General features: G+C 57.6%; 1 protein-coding gene across 1 annotated transcript in view; it reads left to right on the forward strand.

Moving 5' to 3' along the window:
- SLC39A11 (solute carrier family 39 member 11) overlaps nucleotides 1-15,896 on the forward strand; it is a 54,009-nt gene extending 38,113 nt beyond the window's left edge. The window contains 5 exon segments of the mRNA XM_063409492.1: nucleotides 4,611-4,680; nucleotides 13,302-13,389; nucleotides 13,391-13,401; nucleotides 14,284-14,442; nucleotides 15,272-15,896. Of these exon segments, the coding sequence (XP_063265562.1) occupies nucleotides 4,611-4,680; nucleotides 13,302-13,389; nucleotides 13,391-13,401; nucleotides 14,284-14,442; nucleotides 15,272-15,350 (407 nt within the window). The 3' untranslated portion in view covers nucleotides 15,351-15,896.
- Nucleotides 15,897-17,172: the final 1,276 nt, after the last annotated feature.

Below are 17,172 nucleotides of genomic sequence, written 5' to 3' on the forward strand. Positions count from 1 at the left end.
TCTGAAATCAGGGGGAATTCTCTCAAATCAGGGGGAATTCTCTGAAATCAGGGGGAATTCTCTCAAATCAGGGGGAATTCTCTGAAATCAGGGGGAATTCTCTAACACCAGGGGGAGGTTGAGTTGTCAGCTCCTGCCCAGCTGCTGCAGCTCCATGGAATTGGACTGAGGATTGAGATGAGGCTCTGCTTTTGAGGGAGGAGGAGGAGGAAAGAGGAGAGGGTGGGCTGAGGGTGGGCTGGCTCCTGGGGGGTTACACCAGCATTAGGAACCAGCAGCATTTCCTGCTGCCTCCCAAATTCCACCCGAATTCCCACAAACCCTGAGGTGCTACAAACTGGAAAACCCCTGGAATCAGCTCATCCTTGAGCAATAATGACAAAACGACGTTTCCTGGAGGGGCCTGGCCCTGCAGGGAGAGAGTGGCAGCAGCAGAGCTCTGCTTGAACTCTTGGAGAAATCCAAACCTCATTACGGCGAGATTAATTTCCCACTAGGAACTTAACAGCTCTTCCAAGAGCGGGATGAATAATGGATGAGACCTTGGCAGCTGGAAAAGCTTCCTGGAGGAAGGCTCTGCGTGTGCTGAGCCAGGGGATCAGCCCAGGATGTCCCCGGGAGGGGACAGTGACACTCCCAGCTCTGCCCTGCGGGTCTGGGGCTGTGCAGGACCCGCGGGGTTTGGGAAGTGCTGGTGCTTTGTTCAGGGATGAATGTTTTGGGATGGGCTCCGTGTGTCCGTGCTGCTCCTGCTCGTGCAGAGGGGTTCTCAGCATCCTAAACTCCCCTTTCCTCACAAAAAAAAGGGCATTTTGTGCTGTTAAATCCACAATTCCTGCTATTTGTCCCCAAGTTCTGCAGGCACTGACCTCTGCTGAGCCCTGCTCCCCTCACCTGCCCTGAACACCCCTCAGGCACAGCTGGGATTTCTTATTTATTTATTTATTTATTTATTTATTTATTTATTTATTTATTTAATTATTTATTTATTTATTTATTTAGTTAGTTAGTTAGTTAGTTAGTTAGTTAGTTAGTTAGTTATTTAGTTATTTAGTTATTTAGTTATTCAGTTTTTTTTTTACAATTCCTGCTTTTCCTTTCATTCCTGCCTTCCCTCCCTCCCTGAGGTTTTTGTTGGATTTATGAGTTGCTTCTCATTTTCCCATTTCCACGGATCCTCCTCTTCCTCCTCCTCCTTCCCTGCCCTGCTGCATCCCCAGAGGAGTTTCCTGCAAAAAAATTTCCTGCAAGGATATTTTTTAGGCAAGATTCCTGCGAGGGCATTTTAGAGGAAAAATTCCTGTAAGGATGTTTCTTAGGCAGACAGAGAAGGTGTATTTTATGGATTAAAGGCAAACAGAGAAGGTGTATTTTATGGATTAAAGGCAAAAAGAGAAGGTGTATTTTATGGATCATTATTTTATGGGTTATTGTGGTCCAGGTCTGTGTTGTCGGGGCTGGTTTGGAGCTGGCAGCACAGGGGAGCATCCAGGTGTGCCAGGGTGATCCCACGTTCACCTCTGGCTCCGTCATCCCTTCCACACTCAGGGGCTGAAGCCTTTTTTCCTTTCCTTGGGAAATGAGCTGATCCCAGGGGGAGCCAGGATTAGGCTGATCCCTGGTAATGCCTCCTCGGGATGAAGTGCCCTGGATTGTAAAGCCAAGGAAGCCCAGGAGGAACAAATCCCTTTGTCTGGGTTAAATGGAAACGTTTCCCTGGCAGGGATTGCTCATTTCTTTCTCTTTGTTCTGCTGGGTGCCTTTTCCAGATAAAGGGGATGAGTGGAGCCTCTGCAGCTCCGGAGGCTGCAATCCCTGGGATTTGGGCTGCAATCCCTGGGAATGCCCTGTCTGATGGAGAGTGGGGTGTGGATTCCTCCCTGTCCCTCCCAGCCTGAGGGGCTGCTGTCCTGCAGGGCCTGTGGGGAGCTCTTCACTGGCTCCGGACTGGGATATGGGGAGGGAATTCCTGCCTGGGAGGGTGGGCAGGCCCTGGAATGGAATTCCCAGAGGAGCTGTGGCTGTCCCTGGATCTCTGGCAGTGCCCAAGGCCACCCTGGGGCAGTGGGAGGTGTCCCTGCCATGGCAGGGGTGGCACTGGAGGGGCTTTGGGCTCCTTCCAACCCAAACCATTCCAGGATTTTACCACTCCTCTGCTCAGGACAGCGCCAAGACCCAGAAATTCCCATGGGCTGTTTGGTTTTCCAGCTGCCGTCTGAGCCTGCAGCAGGGGCAGCTTTGAAATTAAATAATGGAGAAGGAATCACAGCAGTGGGTTGAGAGCAGCCCATAACCCCTGCCTACCCCACAGCCCCTGCCCCACCCCACAGCCCCTGCTCCATCCCACATTCCCTGCTCCATCCCACAGCCCCTGCTCCATCCCACAGCCCCTGCTCCATCCCACAGCCCCTGCTCCATCCCACATTCCCTGCTCCATCCCACAGCCCCTGCTCCATCCCATGCCTGCTTTATCCTACAATCCCTGCCCCACTCCACATTCCCTGATCCATCCCATACCTGCTCCATCCCATACTTGCTCTATCCCACATTCCCTGCTCCATCCCACAGTCCCTGCCCCACCCCATGCCTGCTTTATCCTACAATCCCTGCCCAACCCCACATCCCCTGCCCCACCCCATATTCCCTGCTCCATCCCTCATTCCCTGCTCCATCCCATACTTGCTCCATCCCACATTCCCTGCTCTATCCCACATTCCTGCCTCATCCCACATTCCCTGCCCCATCCCACATCCCCTGTCCCATCCCATATTCCCTGCTCCATCCCTCATTCCCTGCTCCATCCCATACTTGCTCCATCCCACATTCCCTGCTCCATCCCACATTCCTGCCTCATCCCACATTCCCTGCCCCATCCCACATTCCCTGCCCCACCCCACATTCCCTGCCCCATCCCACATTCCCTGCCCCATCCCACATTCCCTGCCCCACGCCATCCCTGCCCCACAGGAGCCGAGGTTTTCCAGGCACCCCGAGGTGCTGGGCTGTTCCTGCTGTGCCACCCTGACCCCACACGTCCCTGCCTGGTTTCCCGTGCCTGCTCCGGGCTCATCCTTCCCTGATTTGGGATCTGTGTCCTGTCCAGGACCTGCCCAAGCCCCCGTGTCCCTCCTCCTCCTCCTCCTCCTCCTCCTCCTCCTCCTCCCCTGAGCCTTCCTCCCCTCGCTGCAGCTTCTCCCTCCAGCTCAGCCCTTCCCCACGCACCATCTGCTCCTCTCCCTCCCCACATCCCCGGGATTTGGGATCTGCTCCGGGGTTTGGGATTCCCCTCTCCCTGCAGGGACTCGCCATGGCCCTGCCCCTCTGCCACGGCTTTCTTTGTGCCTCACAGAAATGATTCTGAACAGGAATTATTAAAAAGAATAATAATTTTTAAAGTATTTTTCCCCCTTTGCACAGTGCTCCCTGGGCGAGCCAGGCTCCCACAGGGATCTTTGGGAAGAGCAGCGAGTCTGTGCAGCCCAGGCAGGAAATTCCTTTTTCCAGACTCGTGCCTCAGTTTCTCTGAGCCCCCAGAGCATCCCTGGGGCACCTGCAGGGCCCAGCCCTGCCCTGGCTGCTGCTCCGTGTCCTGCCTCGGGGATTTGGGGACACTTGGCAGGGACGTGTGACACCCCCAGGTCTGGCACGTGCCAGGGGTGCCACAGCCCCTGGGTCAGAACCCACTGGGGGTTTTGGGGTGGATTTGGGCTCTCCTTGCCCCCAGCCCTGTTTTAGGGCTGGTTCTGCTCTGCTCTCCCCCTGTCCTTGGCTCCAGGCTCTGAGGAGCTGCCAAGTGTTCCTGTTCTGGGCTCGGGGATGGGAATGTTGGGATTTTTCCCTGCTTTTCCTGCTGTTTCCAAGGCAACTGGGAACTCACGGGGCCACAGGCGCACACATGGGGCCCTTCCCCGGAGCATTTCCCACCTGTTGGGACGCTCACCTGGTCCCTCCTTGGAGGACTGAAATCCCTCCAGTTTTGGTTCTTGCTGGGGCCCCCAGGCTGCAAAAACACCCCAAAAATGGGGATTTTAAACCAAGGGGAAAAAATAGCGAGGCTTTGGTGCTTTCTGAAACTCAGGGTGGGGTTTTCTTCCTGGTAAAATTTTTCAGCTGTTTTCCTTGGGGTTTATGGGATTAACTGGATTTAAAATTACGGGATTAGCTGTGATGTACAATCACCTGCAAGGCAGGAGATTTCTTGTGTTTCCTCGGGCTTTGGGGCCCGTCCATGCGGGCGTTGTGCTGGGTTTGAGGTGCAGAGGAGGGCAGGGGGCACTGCTGGGGCCTGATCCAGGTTTGGCCCAGCTTTGGGGGCTCCGTGGGGTTTGGTCCCTGTGGAATCCCCTGAGGGATTCCTGAGCAGGGATTTGGGAGCCGCTCTGGTGCTCTCCTTGGCTCCTTGGTGCACTCCCATCCCAGCTGGGGGGGACTGGGAGCTTCTCCTTCTCTGCACTCCTCAATCCAGAACCTTCTCTCCTTGCCCAGCTGCTCTGGGGGATAACGGGAATACCCCGGGCAGTGCTGGCTTCGGTTCTCCGGGATGGAAAGGAGCAGGATCCTGCTGGGCTGGGCTCAGGGCTGCTCCTCACGGCTTTTCCCTGCTCTTCCAGAGGGCCTGGCAGTGGGAGTTGGATTCGGGGCCATCGGAAAATCGGCGTCTGCCACGTTCCAAAGTGCCAGGTAAGACCCAGCCCTGCTTTTTGTGTCTTTCCTTGCCTTGGGGGCTCAGCTGCCCCACCTTGCCCTGTGCCAGGGGCTGGAGATCTGTGGGTTGGGATCTCGAGGGTGGCAAAGGGAGCGGAAGGAATTCCCGGTGCTGCTGCGTTTCCCTCGCTCCGCGCTCGCCAGATGTGAGAAAAGGTTTCTGGTGTTGGTGGCTCCGTGGTTTTTCCTCTCTGGGATCACTGGAGCTCGAGAGGAGGGAGCTGAGTGTCCCTGCTGGCTCTCAGGAGGTGCCACAGGGATTTGGGGTGTTTGTTCCCCTCCTTCCTCCCAGCCCAGCAGAGCCGGAGCTGGGCAGGAGCAGTGGGAGGAATTGCTGGGGCTGGAGCGGGGCTGGAGGAGCTGCCCAGGCTCTGGAGGAGCTGCGGGCACCTCCTGCCTGGGCTTTGCTTTTCCTTGGATTTGCTCCTCTTGCTCCACAGGAGAACGGGATCAGGCTGGGTTTGGGGAGGAATTCCTCCCTGCAGGGTGGGGAGGCATCCCTGGAGTGTCCCAGGAGCAGCACGGGGCAGTGCAAGGTGCCCCTGCCCGTGGCAGGGCTGATCTTTGGGGTCCCTTCCACCCCAAACCATTCCACAATTCCTGCTGAAGGATCTGTGGGCTCCCAGGGCTGGTTTTGCATCCATCCAGGCTGATTTTGGACCCCTCCAGGCTGATTTTGGACCCCTCCAGGCTGTCCAGCCCCTTCTCTGGCCAGGCACAAGCTGTGCCCACATCCCAAACCTCCCATTCCCAATTCCCTGGCTGGCCCAGCCCCTTGGATCACAGCAGATCCCAGGGAGAAAAGCAGGATACTCCAGCTTTACCCACGGTGTTTCCCTAACCTTTGGAAAGAAAAGGCTCCTCGTGAAGCCAGCGCAGGCTCTGGAGATGCTGGAACAAAAGGAGATTTTTCCCCCCTCAGCTGCTCCGGGGGAGCTGAGGAGGCAGAGGCAGCTGGTGCTTTCTCTGGATTTCCAAGGGCGTTAATCACGGGAGATGAAAGGCGGCATCTGGAGCAGGAGAATCCCGATGCAAATCCAGGCACTGCAGAGGGGACGGAGCCACTGCTGCGTCTGTCTCCGGCAGCTCGGGCTGGGAATTCGTGTGGGAAACTCCAGGAGGGTTTGAGGTGGTTCCCTGGTGCTCTGCAGCTTTGAAAAAGAGCTGGAATTACATTTAATGTGAGAGGTAGTGCTGGATTTGGACACATCCAAAGGGAAAATTGGTCCCTGGAGTCAGGATCCCCCTCACATCCATTCCTTTGGAACAGCGTTTTCATGGAGCAGCCCCGTGACTCAGTTTCCCTCCTCCGTTCCCCCTTCCCTTCCTCCTGGGTGTGACTGAACCCCCCACACCAGGCTGAGCCTCTGCTCCCAGTGAGGGCCCATCCCGGGATGTGCTGAAATCCTGGATTATGAGGAAGGAGGAAATTCAGCTTTTAACACACCTGGGATGGGCTGGATCAGCTCAGCCATCCCAGAATCCCGGGGCTCCGGGAGGATCCTGCCTTTGCTGTGTGCTGCAGGATCCTGGGATTATCCGTCCTACCCAGAATCCAGGGATTCTCCATCCTACCCAGGATCCCAGCTCATCCCAGATCCTGGGATTCTCCCTCCTGCCCATCATCCCAGCTCATCCCCGATCCCGGGATTCCCCATTTTACCCAGGGATCCCGGCTCATCCAGGATCCCGGGATTCTCCCTCCTGCCCAGGATCCCGGCTCCTCCCGGCCCTTCCCGTTCTCCTGCGTTTCTTTGCTGCCCCCGGGTGTGCAGGATCTGTTCCTGCGGCTCCTCCGGGATCCTGCGGGAGCCGGGGCTGGAGCAGCGCCCCTGGCACGGCCGGGATCTCCCTCCGAGGGGAGAACCCGCGGAGGGGCTGTGCCAGGGCTGTGCCAGGGCTGTGCCAGGGCTGTGCCAGGGCTGTGCCAGGACAGTGCCAGGGCTGTGCCAGGGCAGGGCCAGGACAGTGCCAGGGCTGTGCCAGGGCTGTGCCAGGGCTGTGCCAGGGCTGGGCCAGGACAGTGCCAGGACAGTGCCAGGGCTGTGCCAGGGCTGTGCCAGGGCTGTGCCAGGGCTGTGCCAGGGCAGGGGAAGGTTCCCTCCCGCTGGGAATGGGGAAGGCAGGAGCTGCTCCTGGCCTCCTTCCAGGCAGGAAGGTAAAGGGAAGGGCAGCCACGGCTTTAAAAGCTGCTCTGCCTCCCCCTGCCCCTCCCTCCCCTCCCTCCTCTCCCTCCCCTCCTTGGGTGGCTGCTTTAACAGGAACCAGATGGGGCTGGGAGCAGCACGGGCGGGATGTGTGCGGGGACAGGAGGGGACAGGCAGGGGATAGGCAGGGGACAGGCAGGGGACAGGCAGGGGATGGCAGAGGATGGCAGGGGACAGCCAGGGGACAGGCAGGGCTGTCTCACCCCGCTCCCCTTTGCCTTTCCCAAGGCTGGATGGAGCAGCAGAGGGACCAGGCCAGGTCCCTGCTGCTGCCCCACTCCCGGGTCTCCCTTTCTCCACGTCCCTCCCGTGCCTGTTTGAGGATGGAGGCACCTCCAGGGATCCCTGGGGTGATCCTGAGCCCTCATCCCACGGGCTGGGATGCTCTGGAGCTCCAAGGTGCTGTCCAGGGCTGGCAGGGAGGGGATCCTGGCAGGAGCTCGTGGCTGGAATCCCAGGAGTGGAAGGGGATTGGGATTCCTGGTCTCTCTTTTCCTGCCCCTTTCCCACCAGAACCTCTTCCTTTGATCAGCACAAGGAGCTGATTGTCCCCTTCCCATCCCATCCCCGGTGTGGGAGCAGAGTGGGATCCTGAGGGATAACTGGGACGCAGGAGCCTCCCAAATCCCGAACCTGCACCTCCCAAATCCCAAATCTGCACCTCCCAAATCCCCCAGGGCTGTTTGCTGTCTGCAGGAGCTCATCCCCGAGCTGCAGGCGAGCACACAAAAGCCAAATCCGTTTTCTTACGGGGCTCTGCTGCTTCCTGAGGAATTTTTTTTCCTGTCAAGGACAAATTTGCCATAAATTGATTTCTAGATTTTTCTGCCTCCTGAAGTGTTCCAAATCAAGACTGAACCCACACTCTGAGAACTCTGAGCCAGTTCAGGCCCAGGCTGTTAGACTTGGAGCAGGGAAGTGGGCGAAATGCAATTCCTTCTGCTCGGTTCAAGAGATCATCCCAGCCCCTTCTGCTTTACCAATGTGCAAAAACCTGTGCAGGGAGCAGCAGAATGAACCCAGCCTTGGCTTCCCTTACTCACTGAAAAAATCCCCAAAATTACAAAAATTCCCAACCCTTCTCCCTCAGCCTCACTGCAGGGCTTTGCTGCAGGCAGGGCTTGCTCCAGGTGTGATCCTGAGGATGCAGGGAAGGGGAATTGCACTTCCCTGGAGCAGGGTTTGACCTGGGGGTGCCCAGCTCAGCCTGCCTGGTCCCCCCATGGCCCATCCCATCCCCATCCTCGATTCCCTCCGGGAATTCTCCTCTTGGGGCAGGAGCAGGAGCGGTGGGAGGTGATGGAAACAGAAATATCCTCCGTCCCCGGGTGATGCTGGGGATGTTTCCTCCAGCAGGGCACAATGGTTCCCATTCATCCTTCCCTGCTGGGAATGCCGGCCTTGTTTGGAGCTGCTGTGCCCACGGATTGTTTCCTGTCCAGCTCGGGGGAAACACAGCACAGAGGCCGACAGGCAGGCTTTGAGGAGGGCTTGGAAAATATTATTCCATGGGACAGCCTGTGCCTCCCACGCCGTGTCTCTCAGGCTGGTGGAGGGGGGGGAAAAGAAAAAAAAGAAAAAAAAAGGAATAAAAAGAAAGTTTGATTAATGTAGGGAGATTGAAACCAGGCAAAACATTTTATCCTGCGTTTTGTGGGGATGAATGGGAATCATTGTGGGCTGGGAGGCTGCAGAAGACACGGTGGGAATTTCCCTCTGGCTGGGGAAAGGATCCGGGGGAGCTCAGAGAGGGGAAGGATCCAGAGGCGGGGCTGGATCCCAAGCCCTGTCAGACCTCGGGAACACCCCGAGCTGAGGCAGGGGGAATTCCACCTTTCCCGGGATCCCAGAGCAAAGCCCGGCACTGCCCCCGGGTACCAAACAGGGGGAAGGTGCTCGTTAAACAGCGCTTAATTAGCCTGCCCTGGAGGGAGGTGTTTATTAGGGAGCTGGGGAGGTTTTCCTTGGGAAGGGTGGGGATGGAGGGTGGGGGTGGCCCCGGGGGTGGCCCCGAGGGTGCTGTCAGCTCAGCTCTGGAGCAGGAAAGGGTCTGGGGGGTTTGGAGAGCCCCAAAGCAGGGCTGAGGCTCCTGAGCTGCTGCATTTCCCCCAGGAATGACCCCCAGCAGGAGGGATGGAGGATGGAGGATGGAGGGGTGGAGGGATGGAGGATGGAGGATGGAGGATGGAGGATGGAGGATGGAGGGATGGAGGATGGAGGATGGAGGATGGAGGGATGGAGGATGGAGGATGGAGGGATGGAGGGATGGAGGATGGAGGATGGAGGGATAGAGGGATGGGAGGGATGGAGGGATGGAGGGATGGAGGATGGAGGGATGGAGGGATGGAGATCTCCAGGACCTCATCATGAAGGCTTCTCCTGCCCTGCTTTTCTCTCCAAAATGCTCCCTTTGCTTCCCGAGCACCTTCAGATAAAAGGGAGAGAAGCAGGGCAAGGCAAAGCCCTGAGCAGCGATTTCCTCACCCAGGTGGTGCCAAACAAAAACCGCTTTGGAGCCGGGGTTGTCTGGGCAGCTCCAGGGCCCTGCTCTTCTCCCTTTGGTTTAAAAACAACCCCTTGGAGAAGGGAAGCATCAGGAATGGAGACACTGGGACAGGACCCGGGGCCAAAATGGGCCATTTTAGAGCTCCAGCCCTCAGGAAATTGTTCAGTTCCAGGTTTGCAGGCAGCTCAAAGGAGCTGCTCCTCTGCCTGCCCGTCCCTTTAACCTGATCCCTTGGGAGGGCAGGGCTGGAACAGAGATGGGGCAGAGCTGCAGAATAAAGCAGAGATTTATTGAAAGGCCTTGAGGATCCACCTTGGGCAGGACAAGAGCCTGGCCAGGGCTGCACCCAAGGGGGCCCAACATGGGCCACGAGTTTTGACACTTTTATAAGTTCTTGTTTTGTCTAAATGGTGAGGAGAAATTGCTAACACTCTAGATGAAGTTCGGAGTTATACACCAATGCAGTGCAGAATGTGGAAAATAGGAAAGGTGAAACTTGGGGCATCAGGGGTGGCCTGGGGGACACCTGGGGGCACCTGAGTGACACCTGGGGGCACCTGAGTGACACCTGGGGGACCCCGGGGGACCCTGGAGGACCCCGGGGGACACCTGGGGGCACCTGAGTGACACCTGGGGGACACCTGGGGGACGCCGGGGGACTCTGGAGGACCCTGGGGGACACCTGGGTGACCCCGGGAGACACCTGGGGGATACCTGGTGTACCCTGGGGGACCCTGGGGGATACCTGGAGGACACCTGGGGGACCCTGGGTGACCGGGGCCGGTCCCTGCGGCGCGGGAGGAGCGGAGGGGAGCAGCAGCAGCGCGGGGCAGGGTTTGACAGGTAGGGCAGGTCCGGGGAAAGGGCCCCGTGAGCTCCTTCCCACCTGCAGCCCTGATCAAACACCTCGGCGGGCGGCCCCGGGGGCGGCCGTGATGTAATCGCGGCAGCCCCGAACAATCGCGCCTTTCACGGCGGCGCCGATAACGATCCCGACAGTATGGCCGGGCTGCCATGCAAGAATACACATGCACATTCTCCTCCGCGGGGGAACTGAAAGCCCGAGTGAAAAGGGGCTTGTTAAGAATATGTAGCCTGCTTTCATAATCGCTGCCTCAAAGAATGGGCCCTTGAAAACAAGGCTTTGGGCTTATAGAAGGCTTTCTGTGCCTTGACCTTGCAAATATGCGGAGATGCCAATTTTTTTTTTTTTTGCTTCGCAAGTGAACTTGGAGTCTCCCAGCGTGGTGCCGGAGCGCTGGCAGGAGAGGGGGGTGGGAGGTCTGGCCTGGGGTGTTCCTGGGGGAGCTCATGGATTTACCTTCTCCTCCTGAAAACCGGGCTGTGCTGCACGGGGGGATGAGCCAGGGCAGGGCTCGGCTGGGGGTGACAATTGTCCTAGGGGTGACAATTGTCCTAGGGGTGATGGCTTGGGAGGGCTGAGCTGGAACAGAGACTGGGCAGAGCTGCAGAATAAAGCAGAGATTTATTGAAAGGCCTTGAGGATCCACCTTGGGCAGGACAAGAGCCTGGCCAGGGCTGCACCCAAGGGGGACCCAAAATGGTCCCCAAATGGACAAACGCTCCCCAGGGCTCACCCTTGGATCAGTTTTGCTCCGTTTGCACTTTGGGGTTGAATTGTCCAATTGCAGCTGCAGGCTGGGAGGTCCCATCCTTCTTGTTGCTCCCTGCAGCCCCCCTTGTTTGTGCTCTTGGGGCTGAAAGTTGTCCTGGGTGTGCAGCAGGAGAAGGATTTGTTTTGTGTCCGTGCTGTGTGCAGAGAGCTGAGTGAGCCTGAGTGTGAGCTCAGAGCTGCACCCTGGGCACCACAGGGGCTGCAATAAATGAAAATAAAACTGGAGGCATCAGGGGTTCTGTGCCTGGATTGGGATGGTTCCGGAGGACGTGGCTGTCCCATGTCTGTCCCGTTCTTGTCCCATGTCTGTCCCGTGGCTGTCATCACCCCTGTTTCACGGACGGGGAAGTTGAGGCACAGCTAACACATCCGTGTCTGTGGTTCCTGATGTTTCCCGTGTCTCCTGCCCGTGTTTTACAATGTATTCCCTTGCAGTCGGGGGAAGCCTTCCAAGAATCCCCACCTATTTCCGTCAAAAGGCGCCTTTGTTCCCCGGGGACACAATGCGCCTTTGATTGCCGAGCCGCGGGGAGGTGTGAGCGGGGAATGGCCCTTGGGATGGGAGAATCCCCTAGGATGGGTTATTCGGGGCACTGGAGGTGAATCCCTTCCTTCCTTCCTTCCTTCCTTCCTTCCTTCCTTCCTTCCTTCCTTCCTTCCTTCCTTCCTTCCTTCCTTCCTTCCTTCCTTCCTTCCTTCCTTCCTTCCTTCCTTCCTTCCTTCCTTCCTTCCTTCCTTCCTTCCTTCCTTCCTTCCTTCCTTCCTTCCTTCCTTCCTTCCTTCCTTCCTTCCTTCCTTCCTTCCTTCCTTCCTTCCTTCCTTCCTTCCTTCCTTCCTTCCTTCCTTCCTTCCTTCCTTCCTTCCTTCCTTCCTTCCTTCCTTCCTTCCTTCCTTCCTTCCTTCCTTCCTTCCTTCCTTCCTTCCTTCCTTCCTTCCTTCCTTCCTTCCTTCCTTCCTTCCTTCCTTCCTTCCTTCCTTCCTTCCTCCCTCCCTCCCTCCCTCCCTCCCTCCCTCCCTTCCTCCCTTCCTCCCTTCCTCCCCTCTTTCCTTCTTTTCCCTCTTTCTTTTCTCCCTTTCCTTCTTTTCTCCCTTTTTTTTCCCTGGAGGTGAATCCCCTTTCTTTCTTTCTTTCCCCCCTTTTTTCCCCTTTTCCCTTTTTCTTTCTTTCCCCGTTCCTTTTCCCTGGAGGTGATCCCTTCCTTTCTCCCGGGATGCTGCACAGAACAGGGTGTCCCCGAGCTGTCCCTGCCGTGGTGACCCCGGCCAGGCAGACGGGAAGGCTCAGGTGTCCCTGGCCCCAGGCTGGCACGGGGATCCTCATCCCGCCGGGATTGGTGCCCTGGGAAGGGCTCTCCTGGCTCCACACCATGGGAACAGCCTCATTTCCTGGGAAAAGGGATAAAACCCTGCCTGGGCTGGGGCTGGTTCCTGGTTTTGGGAAGGATGGATGGATTTTTCTGTGGTTGTCCCTGTTTTTGGGAAGCCCGGATGGATTGTCCTGGGGTTGGTTCTGGTTTTGGAAAGCCTGGATGGATTTTTTTGGGTTTGTTTCTGGTTTTAGGAAGCCTGGATGGATTGTCCTGGGACTGTTCCTGTTTTTGGGAAGCCCGGATGGATTGTCCTGGGGGCTCTGTGGGAAGGAGAGAAGGAGGACAGCAGGCACAAACCCCTGCTGGTTTCTCCTGGCTCTCCCCCCAGTTCCATCCCTTCCTCCTGCTCCTCGGGGCTCACCCTGGGGGTCGCTATTCCCGGTGGGATCGGGATGGGGGGGGTCCCACCCTTCCTGCACAGACCCCTCCATTCACAGCTCCCTCCCGCTGATTTGTGTGGCCAGGGGCAGCAATAGCTGCTTTGTGCCCAGCGAGGGAAGGAGGGAAAACAGCCCAGCCCAGACAGCGGCTGCAGTGTTTTCAGCAGGGATGGTTTTCCCCCTCCGTCCTCCCTCTCTTTGCCTGGAATAATGTTTGTGATTGTAATGGCCTGTCCTGCTCAGGGAAACCCGGAGCCTCTCCCCCTTCCCCTCCCCTGCTCTGTAAACCCTGGGAGAAGTTTAAACAACCCGCAGAGGTTTTTCTCACCGGGCTTATTTTACTCATAGGAAACGAGGGGGTGAGAGAAGGGAGCTGTGGGCAGAGGAGGAGCTGAGCTTGGGAGAGGCTCTGGGATCCTTGGGAAAGGACCTTGGGCTGAGCTTTGCCCCTCGACATAAATAAATGGATTTGTTTTATTTATAAATTTACTCTTTTAGGAACTTAGCCATTGGGATTGTGATCCAGAACTTCCCGGAGGGCCTGGCTGTCAGCCTGCCCCTGCGCGGCGCGGGCTTCTCCCCGTGGAAAAGCCTTCTGGTGAGCTGCCCCAGGGACAGGACCCCCAGCACCCCCTGCCCCCGGGACAGGACCCCCAGCACACCCCCTGCCCCCGGGACAGGACCCCCAGCACACCCCCTGCCCCAGGGACAGGACCCCCAGCACACCCCCTGCCCCGAGGGACAGGACCCCCAACAGCACCCCCTGCCCCAGGGACACCCCCTGCCCCCTCATTCCCTGCCGTGTCCGTGCCTTGCTCCATGGTGGAGCTGGGATGGGCTTGCTGTGGATCTGGGAGTGCAGGGAGCTGGTGCTGGGAGCGCTGCAGCTTCCAGCACTGCCCTGCTCCTCCCACACCCTCCATGCTCAGACCTGAGCCCTCAATCCCAGGGATGCACCCCTGATCCCAAAAATCACCATATCCCAGGGATGAACCCCTGATCCCAAAAATCACCACATCCCAGGGACTGAACCCCTGATCCCAAAAACCCACCAGATCCCAGGGATGCATCCCTGAGCCCCACAGGTCACCACATCCTAGATGGATTGTCCTGGGGCTGTTCCTGGTTTTTGGGGTTCCCAGATGGATTCTCCTGGGGCTGTTCCTGGTTTTGGGGTGGCCAGACAGATTGTCCTGGGTTTGTTCCCAGTTTTGGGGACACTGGATGGATTTTCCTGGGGCTGTTCCTGGTTTTTTTGGGGGTGCCCGGATGGACTGTCCTGGGGTTGTTCCTGGTTTTGGGACACTGGATGGATTTTCCTGGGGCTGTTCCTGGTTTTTTTTGGGGTGCCCAGACAGATTCTCCCGGGGCTGTTCCCAGTTTTGGGGAGCCCGGCCGGCGCCGTGAGCCCCGCTGTCCCTGTGGGATGGCCGTGCCAGCCGTGCCAGCCGTGCCACAGGGGTTTTGTGGCCGTCCCCAGGTACGGGCAGCTGAGCGGGATGGTGGAGCCGCTGGCGGGCGTGGCGGGCGCCGTGGCCGTGGCGCTGGCAGAGCCGCTGCTGCCGTACGCGCTGGCCTTCGCCGCCGGCGCCATGGTCTACGTGGTGATGGACGACATCGTCCCCGAGGCACACACCAGGTGAGACCCGCACCCAAGGGTGCCCCCCGAGCACCCCTGGGGTCCTGACAGGGGAGAGAATCACGAAATAAAGGCCCCATCAAAGCAGGCTCTGCTGAACTGCGAAAGTCAGCCTGGCGCTGCTAATTCTGGGTAATTGGCAAATTCCCGTGCGGAATCTTGGTTTCCTTCATCTCCAGTCTTGGTTTCCTTCATCTCCAATCTTGGTTTCCTTTATTTCCAATCTTGGTTTCCTTCATCTCCAATCTTGGTGTGAAAACTGCTGGTTAAAAACCAAGGTTTTAACTCTTGGTTGAAAACAAATGCACCTGCAATAGTGAGGGATCTGTCCCATGAGAATTTGGAAAAAAAAACCAAAACCAATCCAAGAATAGAGAGATTTGATGGACAATAGAATACTTTTGATTAACCAATTTGCAGGAAAGCTATCAACCAATTAAGGTTGCCCACGAGGTCTGTAAAAACGACAAAATGAGTTGTGCTAATAAATAATTGGCTTTTCCTGCATGAAGATAATGGAGTCTCAGCCAACTTATGACAGTACCTGGGAACAGGAAATGTCCATGGAAAAGAGGGAATATAAACACCCAGCCAAAGCCTGGAGCACAGAGATGGGCTGGGAATGCTCCAGGGAGCAAACTGGAGAGGAAAAGGGAGAATTACCCCATGGGGTTTGGGATCCTGGGGGATCAGGGTGCAGCCAGGGGATCGCTGTGCCCCCTCCCCATCCCGGGGCAGGGACAGGGGGCTGGGGACCGTCCCGTCCCCTCGGGGTGGGACACGGGCAGCGCTCCCTGTGCCAACGCTCCGCTCTCCCCTCTCTCCCCAGCGGCAATGGGAAGCTGGCGTCCTGCACCTCCATCCTGGGCTTCGTGGTGATGATGTCCCTGGACGTGGGGCTGGGCTAGGGCAGGGCTGCACGCCCAGGACAAGACCTCAGAGCCCCGTGAGTGACGGGGTCGGGAGCGCCGGCCCGGGACTGCAGCTGTACATAGAATTTCGGGATCTGGTTTGGTGTTGATTTCCTCTGATTTTGTATCTCCCCCTCCCCTCCGGGTCCCTGGCGAGGGTTTCCAAGCACAAACACGGGCGGGTCCTCCCAGATCCCGGTTGGGGTTTCCTCTGGGAAGCTGGAATGGTGCTGGGCTGCTTTCTCCAAGGAAAGGCACCGGGATTCTGCTCCCCTCGGCTCTGCCGGAGGTTGGGAATTCCCTGCCCCGTGTGGGGGCTGCTCTGGGGTCCGGCCCTGGGGCACTGAGGTGCAGTAACTCCTCAGGGAGTCTGGAATCCCACCCTGTTTCGGGAGGGCGGGCGGAAGGCACTGGGACTGTGCTGAGCTGTGGGATCGCAGGTCCTCCACATCCTGCAGCTCCTCGGAAATGCTGAGGGAGCTGCTTTGGGTGGATGGAGATAATCCAGGCAAATAAAGATCAATTTTCTTGGGATCTCTGCAAGAGGGAAGTGTCGTTTGTTCCTCTCTCAGAGAGGCGCTGCTCCCATGTGCTGTGTCCAGAATCCTGGGGTTCTGTATGGGAAAACCCCCAGGAAAGGAGGATTTGAGTTTTCCAGCCCCTCGTGGGCTCCACGCTGTCCCTGCCTGGATGCAATTCCCATGGAGCTGTCCGGCCTTCCCAAGGGACTGCTGGATTGCAGCTTCCAGTGACCCTGAGCTCCCTGAAGAGCCGAGGCAGGGTCACCCTGCTCACCCTCCCCTGCAGGAGGAGCCGGGGCAGCACCGGAGCATTCCGGGATGAAGGAATGAAAGGATCCCTCAGGATGAATTCATGTCCCACCTGGAGAGCCACAAACACAGCCGGATCCTCCAGCCTGTCAGGGAGGGTTCCTGGTGTCATTCCCGGCGTGTGGTGCCAGCTGGTACAAAAATAAATCCATTAGAGAGTTAAAGGCAGCCTTGTAATCAGATTTCTGGGAGATAATGCCACATGAAGCATTTAATCCCGCTTGGATGCAGCCAGGCCAGAGGAGGATGGAGCCCCAGGGAAGGAGCAGGGAGGGAGGGATGCGGAAATCCCAGAGGAAAATCCCTCTTTTCTGTTTGTCCCCTGCAGGGGAATGAAATTATCTCCCCATTCCTGGGTGTGAGGGGAAAGCTGGCACGGGGCCAGGCCTGAAATTACCCCTGTGGACAAGAAATGTCCATGGAAATGTGGAATTTGGGACAGAGGGAATATAAACACCCAGCCAAGGCCGGGAACACGGAGATGGGCTCTGCTCCTTGGCTGGGGGGGGCTGGGAATCCTCAGGGAGCAAACTGGGGAGGAAAAGGGGGGAGTTATCCCAGGGGTTTGGGGTCCTGGGGGTCAGGGTGCAGCCGGGGATTGCTGTGCCCCCTCCCCATCCCAGGGCAGGGCCATGGAGCCCATCCTGTGTCCCTGCCTCTGGAGAACAGGGACAAACCCTGGATCAGCCCTGGCTCCAGGTGAGCACAGGGAAGGTTTGTCCCTCTCTTTCCATCCTTTCATGGGAAGGCTCAGCCTTAGGAGGGGTTTGAAATGTCCCGTGAGCTGCTCGCGAGCAAAAATACCAAATTTTAGCTGGGGATTTCTCCCTCTCTACTCATTTTTCAGTAATTCAGACATTGCCGAGGCTCCCAGAGCTCCAGGAGGGTTTGGACAGGGATGAACAGGGTGGGATTGTTGGGGAATTGCAGGGAATTGCTCTGGATGATCCCTGTGGGTCTGGATGATCCCTGTGGGGCTGGATGATCCC

The sequence above is a fragment of the Prinia subflava genome, chromosome 12 (assembly GCF_021018805.1).
Source record: "Prinia subflava isolate CZ2003 ecotype Zambia chromosome 12, Cam_Psub_1.2, whole genome shotgun sequence".
Classification (NCBI taxonomy): domain Eukaryota; kingdom Metazoa; phylum Chordata; class Aves; order Passeriformes; family Cisticolidae; genus Prinia; species Prinia subflava.